Here is a 15,313-nt window from a genome sequence, read left to right as displayed (position 1 = left end):
GCAGCGAAAAAATAAAATAAATAAATAAATTTAAAAATCTTGTTTCTCTCAAAACCATAGTTTGCTTCCAAAAATGTATTGATATATTCTAAACTATCTAATAAGATCTTTACTTAGTGTCACATTTATTTTACAAAGGGTCGATGCTTATTTTAGTGATGATTTGTCATTAAAATTATGTCAAAATGTCTTAAAATGTTGTTGAAACTGTAAACACTCATAACACACACAGAGCTAATTATGGATCCCATCTGTTTATTTTTACAAAGCTTTTTTTTTTTTAAAGACCATGGCATTGTCTGCTTATGATAAGCTTCAAGATTATTATAATGACTAAGTCCTGTCCTTCAATTAGTGTAGTTGAAGATGGGAAGACAGTTCGTTTGTTCATTGACCTTTTCCCGTGTCAGAGTGTATGAAATATGACATGTCATGATAAAGACACTATTGTGAAGTGCATTTAGAACATGTGTAATTGTTATGAGAAAAGAAATTGGTATCAAAGCAGCAGATGTGGCCAAAGTTTAATTTAAATTTTCAAAACGTATTCAAGGTTTTACATGACAGACAGATTATCTACTCTTTACCAATGCCAAAGTGGCTTTATTTTAGCTCAGTTAAGTTTAGGATCTTGTAAGCAGTCGATCAGATTTATAAGAATATGTATGTCTGTTAGTATTCCTGTATGTCTCTGCATGTTTTTGTATATGTGTATCCCGTGTGGTAGTGTGGAAGGCCAGGGATCCCCATGACAGCATCATCCAAAGTAGTTATCAGCAGTTTGCTGAGAGAGCAGTGATTTCACTGGCTCAGTTTTGTTACTGTGCATGCTAAGCACTCCCCATATAGGTCTGGAGGGAAAACAACCTGCAGGACCCATCTGCTTGTTTCTGCTATGCTGCCTTGATGTAAGAGTACGCTAGTCTGGTTGCTTGTCAGGACAGGTTAGTGAAAGCATGCAAGTGGGTGAAACTCAGGAGAGATTAGTGCTTTGGAAAATCATAAGCTGCCTCTATAGATGCCTTGCTAAGTGTAGCAGAATAGGTTGATTATCAGCCACAATGAGGATTGTATCTAAATATGTAATTTTCAGGTAAGAATTAGTTTCAAAATTAAAAATGTTAAACATTGTTGGACCACATCTAAATAAAAACTGGGAAAAGTAGTACAGATAGTTTACAAATAATTTTGGGGTGTCATTTTTCTTACCCAGCTTTGTACTATATGGTGTTGATTCTTTAATTTTATTCTCTTAGATCGTTTTAAAGTCAAATATGGGGACTTCCTTGGTGGTCCAGTGGGTAAGACCACCAATCCAGTGCATTCCCAGTGCACGGGGCCCAGATTTGATCCCTGGTCTGGGAACTAGATCCTGCATGTGTGCCACAACTAAGAAGTATGCATGCCCCAACTAAAGATCCCGCGTGCCACAACTAAGACCCAGTGCAGCCGAAAAATAAAATAAAATAAAAAATTTTTAAAATAGTCAAATATGATTAAATATTAAATATAATTAACCTCATTTTACCCAGAAATTATTGACATTCTTCTTGCTTATTTCTGTTTATTTACCTTTTCCTACAACTGTTGACTGGCACATCTTGGCCTTGCAGGTTGAGCATCCTGTCACAGAATGCATTACTGGCCTGGACCTAGTCCAAGAAATGATCCGTGTTGCCAAGGGTTACCCTCTCAGGCACAAACAAGCTGATATTCCCATCAGCGGCTGGGCAGTTGAATGTCGGGTTTATGCCGAGGTAAAATGAATGATGTTGGGAGGAAGGATGGTGGTTTTGTCCTGAGTTATGGGACCACGTATAGCTAAACAACAAGGTAAACTTAGGGTTTTATACCTTGTGTCAAGAATTTGATTATGTAATCCAGAAATGAACCAGAAAAAAAGGTTAGATCATTTTAACGTAACTCAAAATAGTTTTAAAGGATTGTGTTTAATTAATTTTCATGTGTTTTTTTCTGGTTGGAGGAATAGCTACTAATCAGTTTAAGGAGAAAGAAAGCATTAGTGAAATATTATTGTGCTTGAATGAACCATGGTTTTTGTTTTTGCTTATTTTCAAACCACATTCGAAATGAAAAGGGGCATTTGTTTCTGTGTGTGTTTGTGTATGTGTGTGTGTGTGTTTTAAAGAGCTACCTTAGTTACACATCAGTTGTTAATTCAGTGTTTAAATTTTTTCCAACAGTTTTTTCCCTAATAATTTTATCTCTTACGATCATGTAAAAATAACTAAAATTTAAATTGCAAAGCTTCAATTCATAGTTTTAATTATGGATTTAACTCAAAAACTCTCAGTTTAATACTTTAATATTATAATTAGATAAAGCAGTCAGCATCTGAAAATGCTTTTTTTCAAATGGTTAAAACAAAAATGCAAGGAAACATTTATACCATCTTTTACTTTTAGACATCGAAGCCTATCTGTAAAATAAAAAACAAATTAGTAATATCTGTGTTTAAAAATTCTGGAGGTTTTTTTGAAATTTTTTTAAGGATCTTGAGAAATATCTATGACTTGGTTATATTTTAAGTGGTATTCTTTTCTTTCCTATTGTTATAACACTGAGCTTACTATTTATTCTGATCTAAGATATTTACAAATGGAGCATATATCTAGTCCAATATGCAAAGTTACTTTTCAGATCTTTGTTTGAAGAACTAAAATGCTCAAATTTTACCATATGTGAGCTGTTTTGCGAGTAAGAAAAACAAATATCTTTAGTGCACTACGTTTGTTGTTCTGAACTTGAGTATGTTTTGATGTAGCTCCTAGGCTATTTTATTTTTGCCCAAGGCATTCTAAGAAGATTTATAGAAAGTTGGAATTTTACCAATTTCAATAAAGTATGATCAAGGTCAGGCTAAATTCTGGTTACAGTTCTGTTTGATTTTTAAATACATTTCTAAGTTGTCTAGAGTGAGGATAAGACAGTAATATTCTGAAATTTGTGATTTGGTAAATAGGCCTATAAATGCTTCTTCATTGTATAAATATTTAACCTTACTTGTGCTGATTTATATTTCAAAGACTGTGCTTCCTGTCCTTTGAACTTTCAGGACCCCTACAAGTCTTTTGGTTTACCGTCTATTGGGAGATTGTCTCAGTACCAAGAACCACTGCATCTACCTGGTGTAAGTCATTAAGCTGTAATATCAAGTGAGGGGTTAAAAATCTTGATTTATGTCACACTTTTATGTTAAAAGCATGTCAACACCAAAGGGTGTAAATTGGATGACAAGTGAAATTCATGGGGAATCACAGTTTTTTGTTTTTTCATATTTTGTACTGTATGATGTTCAGGAAAGTCAGAATTCACCTAACAGGGGAAGTCTGGAGACATCTGACTTCTAAATAAATGATAGTTTACAGTGTTCCCAATTCTTCTGAAAATCGTAATGAAGAAGATTCATGGAATCCTAAGAATGGGAAATGACATTTCCATGTTACAATTTAATCTTTTCAATAAGTCTAATCCTGCTTCCCTGTATAGTCAGATGTCAAGAAATCAAGCACAAAATCAGCTCGTTAATCTAAATGGATTAAGGAAAACAAAATGTACCTCTTTCTGTTAAGTGTCAAAGACTTTAAGAAGTGCGTATTATGTACACCAGTTAAAGAAAAGTGAGCCCTGTCCACTGTGTTTGTACTTCTTCTGTGTTTAATAGCTGTTCTTTAGTTTTTGTTGCATAAAAAGAACAAGGACATACCCTTTATCTTAATCAAGGTAATAAGTCCATATATATATGACATTATGTTAGCTAGTGGATGACAAGGCTGTACCATCTGTGAATATGGTCATTCAGTTTGATTACTGGCATGAAGATGGAGAAAGATTACAGGAAGAATTCTAAATTTGAAGATGGTATTGGATATATGATTTATTCCACTTTTTAAATTGTTTTTGCCCATGTGCTTTCTAAAGGGACTTGACCCTTTCTAGGCTCGGAGACTCCATGCTGTGTTCAAAAGCCTGAAGGCAGAAGAAAAATTGTAAAGATTTAACAGGCATTATGTGACGTTAAATAGCAGATGAGAAAACAAGTATCATAGGGACATATCTAAACATTTTTTTAATCAAACAAAAAAGTATTAAATAAGAATTCATAATGATTACTCTAGTTGTTAGAAGTTTTCACCATGTTGTAATAGCTAACAGGATGTCAAACATTTTGCCCTCGGAAGTTTTTGCAATTTGCAATTTTCAAACGTGAGACCTGTTGAAAGTACAAGTGATAATGGACAAACTGTACCCCCTACAGTCTTTGTCCCACCGAATCTTTCTTCAATTAATGCTGCAGCAGGAGCTTTATGTAATAACATTTGCAGTTGTGAGCCATCCATAGAAAGAAAAAACAATTAAAATGCCTTAAATGTTCTGCTTACTGCTGTTATTTGCTTGTGTGAATGTTGCATGTCAGCTAAATGGACCAAGGAATAGATAAAGTGATTGGGTGCGGGAGAGTGCACACTAAGCTGTGTCTATCATTATTGCTGGGAGCAATCAAATTGATGTCAGCAGGACAGTAGATGCGCTGACAGCTGTAATTATGTATCTCCATGGTGATCACTTTTGGCCTGTCATGGAGGCCCATGAGTCCCCTCCCTTGGAAGCATTTAATCAGATTGGGCTGTCACTTGTCAGGTAGACATGGCGGGCTGGGAGTTGTGCTGAGGGGGAGAGGTGAATCAAGAATGAAGGGTGGGAGCTGGCTGATAGTTTCACAGGGTCCACTGTGTGAAGAAAGACATTTAAATTATGCCCGAGGTTTCCGAGCAATGGTTTGAGACTCATACAGAGGTTCTTGGGTGGTGGTGGTGCCTTCTTAAACTAGATTAGTTTGAACTCAGGAGATCCTTTGCAGCTCTTAACCGTTTTTGATCACAGGAATACATACTTCAGAGTTAACTTCTGGTGTGTGTTTTTCACATTCTTCTCTAAGCCTCCTATTAGCTTATGTGGCAGAGATGAATATTTTCTTATCTTTGATCACTGTATTTTGGAAATTTGTTATTTTCAGACTGCAGTTTTTTTTCTGCTTAGAAATTTGGTTACAATTCCACTTGACTTTATTCTTAAAGCTTTTAGTGCAAAAGCTAAAATATATTTTTTGGTATAGGCTTTGTTTCAGTGGAGGAATGGAGACTTAATTTTAATTCATTTGTTAGACATTTTTTTGAATTCTAATTATCATTTGGAAAAAGCTGCATAGACAGTAAATTGTAAGTCAGTTTTTCATGCTTTGTTACAGTTTTAAATTGGAAATGTGGATTTGCTTATACAAAGATATGTGTTGATTATATTTAATACATCTTTATTTTACCATATATATTTTTAAATTAAAATGACATACCTTCTGTGATGATAATTTTATTAAATAACAAAGACATAGTTATATCTAAGAGCCCTAGGTAACTTAACTTTTAGGGTGGTGTTATTCAAGGTAACTAAAGTTTTAAGTTACTATAGGAGAATGTAAAAAAAAATTCTTTACTGTCTGTTATTTTACTAGTGGGTTGAACATCGAAGTTCCACACTAGCTTTGTAGCAGTTTATGTAGCAAATAGTGGCATATGTTTTAAGTCAAAAGTTTTAGAACTTGTACCAATCTCAGTTTTAAACACAGCTTTAGCAAGCATGCTATGGTTTTAAATAATACATGGTGGTAAAATTAGCTCTTTAACTTTTTGCTACTACAATTTAAAAAATGCAAGTTCAGAGATGTCTTTTTTGTTATGTAATTTGATCACCAGTTGTCATTTTGGGGCAATTTAAATGTGTCTAGGAGGTAGATTAGGATATTATTGCTTTCACAGCTGCCCCATTAATTCTTTTCTAGTTTTTATAAACACTGTGAATTTCATAGAACTTCAGTTGATGTCCTGAAGTGTGTTTTCAGAAAATAGAAAGCCAAATATGTGTTTTAAGTGCATTGAATGATTTTCATTTAGAATGAAGATTTTCATATATGAATATGAATGCAAATATAAATATCCATATTTTTTCATGAGTTGTTTGCAAATACAGAAATAAAAGCATTCTGGGTATGTGACAATGTTATCTTCTAAAACCTTACAAAGAGAATAACAGTAGTATGATTTTTTTTTAAGAGAATGAAACTGTGGCTTATCTTTTGATGTCATCGTATAATAAAGCCATCATCGAACCCTCATGTGGATATCCTAGACAAGAGGTTCTACATGTGGTCCCTTGATAATTGCCTAAATTAAAATATTAAAGGCCTAACAGCCGCTGTGTTGACCTTTTTCTGCCTTGCTGCAGACAGATGAGCTGCTGTTTATTAGGAAGGCTTCTTCCCACAGGTGAAGAGCTATGTGAGCTTCGCTCTTCTCTTCCCACCCCTTTACCATGTTGGGCATCAAAGTCCTGCTGTTATAGCAGCTTCCATTAAATTCTTCTATCCTCAAACCCCCTAGGACATGCTGGACTATCGTAACTATTTTGATTAGCTTTTAAATACTTCAGATTCCAAAACTTAAGCACAATAATTTAACAAATATTTCATCCTCAGCAACTGCTCATTTTAAAGTTTTACATGGCTAACCTCTGTGCCTTACTGCTGGTATCAAACAGGGAGATGAAAACAAGAATCAGCGATGTACTAACTAACTTGTTGGCTGGTTAACAGCAATCAGGTTCTTCAAAAGAATATTTTGAACTTGTGCTATTTTTTTTTCCCCCGTGAAAATCACAAAATCAGAACTCTAATTGGGGCTGTGTCCTTACAAAGGAAAGCCATGAGAAAAGCTGTATAAACATTAAAGTCTCAGGGGACTAACAGTAACAGAAAAAAACCACATTTTACAGTTGAGAGGGTGAGGCAAAAAAGGAAAGTGTTACAGACATGAAAGCCACAGGACCAGTGTTCCTATGGAGCTGATGAGCAGAGCTCCCGGGTCCTGCTGCATGGCTTGACTGGGGTCCGCACTGGAACTCTTGGAAGAGTAGAGTGGGGAGTGTGATTAGAAGGGGCATCGTTCATGCTCTCCTTCAGTTGGAAGGCACCATCAAATAGCTACAAACACATCCCACGAAAGTGATGTATAAAGTTTTTTTTGTTTGTTTGGTTTTTTTTTTTTGATCTTTCGTAGTTCCTTTGTTTAGTGGGAGAACAAAAAAATATGTGTTGTACTGTATAATAATAGATCAAGATAGTTTGGTCTCTCTATATTTTTAGATTGTTATTCTACTTACTGGAAGCTGAAATGTTATTTGAGATTGAAATTATCCATCTGCTTCATGGAAATTAAATTTGTTGTTAGAAAGATAGCTTCACAATATGAACTTTCTTTTCTTTTCTTTCTTCCTCCCAGGTCCGGGTTGATAGTGGCATCCAACCAGGAAGTGATATTAGCATTTATTATGATCCAATGATTTCAAAAGTTAGTTCGACTTCTTAATGGTTTCTTTCAGTTTTCTTCTGAAGAGAGAATGGACATATATAATTTAAAAGTCTGGGAAAAGAAAAAGTCTGGAATGGGTACTTTATCTGAATCATGTGCTATAATTAAACAAATAATGATGGTCACTGACGCAAAAGTGAAAACTGAGCAGCTTTTCTTTCTCTTAAGAGAAATTTCGACATTATGTTAGTTGGCAACACTCCCTCCTCCCCAGTGAAATCACCCCATCACCCCATCACCCCAGTCGCCACAGTAACAAGCTTAGCTAACCAGTGGCACCAACCCAGTCCACTGCAGGGAGGAGTTACGTTGCTTTCTGGCCAGTGAACATTGTCCAAGATGAAAGTGTGAATGCAGGTGATGTCAAGGAGTTGAGGTGATAGGCTGTGTTTGTTAAAGGACTTTTCACCTTTTCTCTTCAGTTTTTATGAATTACTAATTACTTATGTAGATTTAAGATAATTAAATTTTGTGTAAGACTATAAGATGTCTTTTTGCTCCCTTTTTGAAATTTGACTTTCCAGAATATATTAACCAGTCTACTTAAAATTTTAGATCTTTTGACATTTTCAAATCTTATGATCTTATAAAGTGTAAAATTCTTACTATAGTGGTTGAAACTGGATTTTATTTAGAATATCCTATTTTTTCTAAAGTGATAGACCTGTATTGAAGGATGACTTCTTTACTAAAACCCCTATTTCTTTTTCTTTCTTTCTTTCTTTTTTTTTTTTTGACCATGACGAGTGGCTTGCGGGATCTTAGGTTTCCTGACTAGGGACTGAACCTGGGCCCCAGCAGTGAAAGCTCGGAGTCCTAACCACTGGACCACCAGGGAATTCCCAACTCCTATTTATTAAGATTTTTCTTTCTTCCAAGTGTACTTTTTTATGTAGTTGTAGTAAACAACCCACTTTTTCATTTTTCACTTAAGTTTTTATACTAATATCGTTAAAGTGAACTTTAGGTATTTTGTTAGAGAAATACTATTTAATTAAAAAATAAAAAATACAATAAAATATTACAGATATAGGGTTCCATTTTTAGATGAATACATTTCTGTTCAGAAAAATGGTCTGCAAATTAATTTTCAACCTGGCTTGATACTGAACAGCTAATTAAATGTACGAAAAAATTGGAAACTATAGATTGACTAACATAGTAACCAGAAAAATATTTTACGAATAGTTCTTATTGCTAATTTATAAAAGGTCTAACACATATAAATAGGCACAAAATCATATAGAACAGTAAGATCTTTCTGTTTTTCTAATATAAGAACCCTTTGCTTCTGTGCTATATTATGTGTAAAATTAGCTATTCAGGGCGTCATACTTGAAGGGAGAGAAAAAACCTTGCCTAACCCTCCACTATCCCAGATGTTTATATCCCATCCTAAATGTTCACAATTTTGATATCTTTCGTCTTAAATTTTTAAATGCTTGTTTTTGTTACATTTTGGTTTACCTCAAATAGCTCTTTTCTGTGATAGTGAAATCTCGGAGAAAAGTCTGAAATAGCTTGATTCTAATATTTGTTTACTTAAAAAAAATCTTAATTGACGTAGTCTGTACTAAAAACGGAACCACTGTGAAATTTCAAAATATTTTCTGGAAATCTGTTATGAAATATTTTAATTTTTACTAGGATGAAATGTTTGACTTATAGATAGATTGATCTATATCTATATAAACTGTTTTGTTTGTTTGCTTGCTTTTAGCTAATCACATACGGTTCTGATAGAAGGGAAGCACTGAAAAGAATGGAAGATGCACTGGATAATTATGTTATTCGAGGTAAAAACAAACATTTGAGGTTATGTTATACATTGAGTCCAGGTCTAGAAAACAGCTTGAAGATTTATTAGAGAATTCGACAGAACATTTGCTTACTATGCGTTTAAATAGAAATAAAAGCTTGAATTAAACTGACATACTAATTAAGAATAGGTATTTAATTTTCTGTAGCAATCATATACTTTCCATATACATCTGAAATTAAGTTATTTAATTAGAGTTATGATTTATGACTTTTCCTGGATGCGCATTTAGTATTTTATAGACTCTTCATTCTGGAGTCTTTTATTGTCTAGTGCAGCTTGACAGCCAGTTTGCTGTATTATTGTCTTTGTGTTTTTGTTTGTATAGTTTTGAAGTATGAAACTTAAAAATGTATGGAGATTTAAACCATAGTGACCCACATTTGAGTACTTTGAGAGTAGAGGGAATGGCTCTTTGCTTCTTTGAATTAGAGCAAACTATAAAATATTTTCTAGCAAATGCAATTCTCTTACCTCATGTACATACAGGGTAATTCTAATGTGTAACAAAGTGTGATCCTACAAACCTTTAGGGTGTGTAGTGATAATGGTATTAGGAGGAGCCATTAAATTTAAATAATTAAAGTTATACTTATTTCCCTTAAGGCGTGAATTACAGTATAAATTTTATTAGCAACTTTCATTAGTAATGAAAAGATCATTTTACTTTAGCCCGACATAAATTATCATCAGCTTCAGAATAATGGAGTTTAATATCAAATTTAAAGTGTGAAATACAAGTTCACTTTGAATTGTGAGTGAATACTGTGGGTCTAAGAACATCCGTAAGAAAGACTGGCTGTATAGTTTGGCTCTTTTCTGGTGGCTCACTAAATATAGCAGTGAGGCTGAGAGGCTATATTTTGGAGGCCGAAGGGGTGGGACGGTGGTGGAGTATGACTACCCAGCCCATTTCAAGCCCACATGGAGCTATTCTGCAATTTCAAAAAGCCTCCTTTTGAGTGGATACAGCCCATAGGTCGAAAGTCTTGACAAGTGACTGCAACTTCGTGTGAATTAGGAAAAGTGCTCTGTTCTCTGGATGTCTCTCAGGTGTCTCCCTGAGACAGGGAGCCCAGCTTAGCAATGGAGCATGTCAAACCCTTACTTTGCCCCTTTGACCAACTTCCTTTGTGCAGTGAACAGTTTGGACAACTGTACAATAGCGGCCCAGGACAATTTAGTGACTATTTTTACACATCTACCTTGCCCTGCTGATTTTCATCTGTTGGTAGATAAGTCATGCAGTCCTCACTTGTTGTCATGTTTTCTCTTCCAGCTTTTCTTTTGTTAGGTCAGGAGAACTTTCTTCCCTCCCTTCCCTTTTACTGTCACCCTCTTTTCTTCCCATCTGTTAATTAGTGATGGTGATTGTATCTAATCTCATGTGCTAGTGATTCACCTCCATCCACGAAAGGAAAGCTTTCAAGTGAACCTAGGTGTAATTTTAAGAAGTACCATTAACATCCAGAGCCTCTAAGAATTTGAAAATTTCCCTTCACATTCTTTCTGGCTATTTCTCTAGCTCCTTTTTAGCCTCAACGGTAGAGTATTTTCTGGTTTTATAACTCTGCTGTGTTCTACCATAAGCAGCAGATGCATATTTTAGCTGTACATTGGTTAAGTAGGCCTTGAGAGGTTTATTGCCCTACAGAAATAATATTGCCACAAAACTTATTCTTGTGCATGTTTGGAACACACATCTAATTCGGGTGTGTGTGTGTGTGTGTGTGTGTGCGCGCGTGCGCGCGCGCACACACACTTAACTGTACATACATACATAGACATAAACAAGGCACTTGGCAAGATTATTCCCAGAGGCTTTTAAAGTATTTGTAGGGCTTCCCTGGTGGCGCAGTGGTTGAGAGTCTGCCTGCTGATGCAGGGGACACGGGTTCATGCCCCAGTCCGGGAAGATCCCACATGCCGCGGAGCGGCTGGGCCTGTGAGCCATGGCCGCTGGGCCTGCGCGTCTGGAGCCTGTGCTCTGCAGCAGGAGAGGCCACAACAGTGAGAAGCCCGCGTACTGCAAAAAACAAACAAACAAACAAAAAAACCAAAAAAAATAAAGTATTTGTAAGAGTTTTCTATATGTTCCCCCCGCCGCCCCCACCCTATCATTGAATTTTTTATTGTGGTTGTTGAATTATTAGTTGGTGGTTAATTTAAGTTTCATTCTAATGAGCTTGAATGGTAAATTCATGAATCTGAGATAGTCAATCTGAGTAAGAATATTTTGTCATATCATATCTCTATTAAACTTTGATTTGGTATAACATAGTGGCATGGCATATGGGCAGTTTGTCAAAATATTAAATTAGCATTGGTCCCCCTAAAAGTTTTTCTTCTACTGTGTCTGGCTTCTGAAAGGAATATTCTTTTATATTTACAGAATACACCTTCTTTTTTTTTTTTTTTTTTTTTTTTTTTTTTTTGCGGTACACGGGCCTCTCACTGTTGTGGCCTCTCCCGTTGCGGAGCACAGGCTCTGGACGCGCAGGCTCAGCGGCCATGGCTAACGGGCCCAGCCGCTCCGCGGCGTGTGGGATCTTCCCGGACCGGGGCACGATCCCACGCCCCCTGCATCGGCAGGCGGACTCTCAACCACTGCGCCACCAGGGAAGCCCCATATATATATATTTTTAAATGAACATGTTTTCCACTAATTTACTTATTATACTTTATGTATAAGTACACAAGTTACTATATCTTTTAATTCAGTGACTTAAATAAAAGTAGGCTTGTTATTACTCTCCTAACTTTAAATGCATCATGTGTAAAGCAAGATATATTTTACTGTGCAGATAGATTTTTCCAGGCTTGGTCTGAAATTTCTACCTTTGATTTACTGTGATAGAATAGAAAGAAATCAGACAGGCCTGGATTCATATCCTGTCCTGGATGCCATTTAGTAACTATGTGTCTCTGAATCTCACACTCCACTTTTAAGAGATAGAGTGCGAGTCTCTGCCTTATAAATTAGTGGTGAGGATTAAATGAGGTTCGGTATGTAGAAGGGCTTGGCAACAGTACTCCCTTGTAGAGTTCAGTAACCTTAGTTCCCATCTTCTTTTCTCCCTCTCTCATTACAGTTGCAAAACCACAGGTTTAAAAACTGTATGTCATAAATCATTATCAGTCAGTTGGTGTTACGTGAAATTTATTAAACCGTGGATAAGCCATATTGAAAGCCCATTTTAGGCCATTCCCAATACTGTGTGCTGAGTTATATGCTTTCATTGCCCCCCGTTCTACTGCTTATTCAAAGCATTTACCATAACTGTAATTAAAGCATTAGTTGTATAATTAATTGCTAAATGTTGGATTATCCCATAAGAGTATTAGGTACATGAGGGCAGTGATGGTGTTTATCTTGTTTATTTGTGTATTACTGGTGCTTAACAGTTCCTGATACATGGTAGGTGATTAATAAATATTTGTTGAATGAGTGAATGAATGAGAGATACTGTATTTCAAAGAGTTTCTAGTATACTTGGTATGGAAAATACGTAAGATAAGTGTAATATAAATTCATAGGTGCCATAATAGTGGAGTGAAAAAGTATAGTGGGAATTCAGAGGTGGAGAGGGTATCTTTCTTTTCACACCTCTCCCTTTTTGTCCTTTGAAAGTAATGTGAGTACTGCTTTAGGACTCATAGGTGACTCTTTTGAGAATATTTTACTTGTGCTTCCTTAAAACGACTCCTCAGAGGAGCAGTATTTTTAAAATGACTGGTAACTTACCGTGTTGGTGAAGTAAAGGTGATAGGCACACTCAGGCATCTCTGAAGTATGACCTACTGCTGCTGTCTTCTGGGAAAATAAACTGGCACTAGGTGTTAAAAGTACATGTCCTTTCACCTAGCTGTTCAATTTTGGGGAATCTGTAGTGTTAAAAGACTGAATTGTGAGATGCTGTTTACAAGGACATTTACAGCAGCCTTGTTTGTAGTAGCCAAAATTCTGACCAGCCACAGTGTCCACCAAATGGACATATCTTCATTATAAAATACTGTGCAGCTGTGACTTGAAGTCATGTCTGTATGTATTATTAAAGTAGAAAAGCAGTTTGGAGAGTAATGCAAGCTTTTAGTTAAAACCTTCTTGTCCTAAAATATTTTTAGTTATGTTTGGATGAGCACAGAGAAAAACGTGGATATATACACATCATATTGAAATATATATTATTTTTTTTAGCTCAAAAGAGGGAGGTGGTTCTTGATACATAGCCCCCAGACTTTTAAATTTTAGGCATTTTCAAACCTAGAGAAAAGATGAATGGATAGTACTTTGCACATTGGTACACGCTTCATCTAGGTGCATTGTTAAGCTTTTCTACATTTGCTTTTTTTCTCCATCTCTTCCTTTCTTTGTCTTCTCCCTCCCCTTCACCCTTCTCTCCTGTTTTTTTCCTGAACTATTTGACAGAAAGTTTCAGACGTTATGACATATCACTCCTAAATACTTCAGAATGCATCTTAAGGGTAAGATTATGTTCCTCCAAAACCACAATACCATTATCTCACCAAAGGAAATTAGCAGCAATCTCATAATATCATCTAATGTACTGTCCATATTGGAATTTCCTCATTTGTTCCCCACAGTGTGTTTTTTACCTGCTTTTTAGCCCCAGCATGGTCCAATCAAAGTTTATATTGGTTATGTCTCTTTATTTTCTTTCCCTCTTTGTATGTCTTAACATTAACTCTTCAGAAGAGTCGGGGGCAGTTGACATATAGAATGTCTTACATTCTAGGTTGGAAGTTTCAGTATTGGCCCAGAGAAGGCACTTGGGAAATAAGCTGGAAAGATGGGGATTGCTGTTGGAAAGATATGTATTTTGAATTGGTGATTTTGAAAGTGGTGCAGTTACTGAACATTAGGTGATTTCAGAGTGTGATTATGGGACCAGGTGGCTAAAGTGGAAGAACAGATTATTTGACATGAGATCCTAAGAACGGAGCCGAGATAATGTTGTGTGGATCATCCACATGGGTGGTATGAGTTAGGAGCAGAGGGAAGGTCATGAGTTGGGTAACATAAATTCTTTAGAGAGTATTGCACTGTGGCAAGGATGTTGATAGATGACAGAGAATTGGAGAAGGTTTTCCTGACCAGAGAAAATAAACCTCAAGGAAATGGAAGTTTTTCCAAGGATTAGAAGAGGTAATGTTTTGTAAGTGGCAGTGAGGGTTGCTGGAGAAGTGTGGTCCTTGAGGACGTTGAGTATTTCAGGTGAGGGAAGGAGGTGAGTGGAATGTCCCATGAAGATGCCGGCTCTGTGGTAGACCCAACTGATCATGGAGCATGCTCTCAGAAGGTATTGTGGAAAGGCCTGGAAAAGAGGGAGCAGGTGTTTGGGGAGGGAGGAGGTCATTGAGTTATCTGAGGTTCCGAGGATGGGCAGGGAAGCTTGTACTTCCGGTAATGGATGCAGAGTCCCTGAAGTAACAGCAGTGAGCACTTGGGCTCAGAAAAGTGGTCTCAAAGGCATTTTGAGGGGGCTGGGTCTGTACACTTCATGTAGTTAACTTTTGAGTCTGTTTATTTTCCTCTGGCCCTGTAGTCCCAAGCCAACACTATCTATATCATGGATGAGTGCAGTAGCTTCCTGATTGGGTTCTCTACAAGTACTCTTTACCGCATCAATCTATTCTTCAGTATGCACAGAATAATCTTTCTAAAGTACAAAGCCAGTGATCACTTCCCTGCTTTAGTGTCTTCCCATTGCCTCTGCATGGACTCTGCAGTCTGATTTATACCACTTTCTCTCAGGCCCCCTTTTTTCCTGCTTGACTGTTGTCTTCATTTACTGGTATGCACTGTCTTCCCACCTGAAGACCTTTCATAGTTAAGCTAGTCTAAGCAGTTGTGACGGTGAGAATCAAAAATACAGTGACCTAAGAAAGACACAGTTTAATTTCTCTTCCATATAACAGTTGAGAAAGGGGTTGTCAACGGCCAGTAGGGTGACTCACACATTCACAGCCGATGGTTTTCATTTTCGGGCCCAAAGTGGCTGCTTTCATGCCCATCATCCAGCCTCAGCAG

The 15,313-nt window shown here is 36.5% G+C and overlaps 1 protein-coding gene across 4 annotated transcripts in view; it reads left to right on the top strand.

Annotated features, from left to right (window-relative positions):
• The window catches only part of PCCA (propionyl-CoA carboxylase subunit alpha), a 362,003-nt gene that overhangs the window by 169,118 nt on the left and 177,572 nt on the right, over positions 1–15,313 (top strand). For all 4 annotated transcript variants that reach the window (XR_457051.1, XM_007461534.1, XM_007461535.1 and 1 more), the window contains 4 exons: positions 1,614–1,757; positions 3,077–3,151; positions 7,353–7,421; positions 9,163–9,238. Coding sequence is in view for 3 of the 4 variants with exons in the window: in XM_007461534.1 (XP_007461596.1) it covers positions 1,614–1,757; positions 3,077–3,151; positions 7,353–7,421; positions 9,163–9,238 (364 nt within the window). In the remaining variant the exon portion in view is untranslated. The remainder of the gene's footprint in view (positions 1–1,613; positions 1,758–3,076; positions 3,152–7,352; positions 7,422–9,162; positions 9,239–15,313) is intronic.

The sequence above is a fragment of the Lipotes vexillifer genome, unplaced genomic scaffold, assembly GCF_000442215.2.
Source record: "Lipotes vexillifer unplaced genomic scaffold, Lipotes_vexillifer_v1.1 scaffold655, whole genome shotgun sequence".
Lineage (NCBI taxonomy): Eukaryota > Metazoa > Chordata > Mammalia > Artiodactyla > Lipotidae > Lipotes > Lipotes vexillifer.
This window is presented reverse-complemented; position numbering and strand designations above follow the sequence as displayed.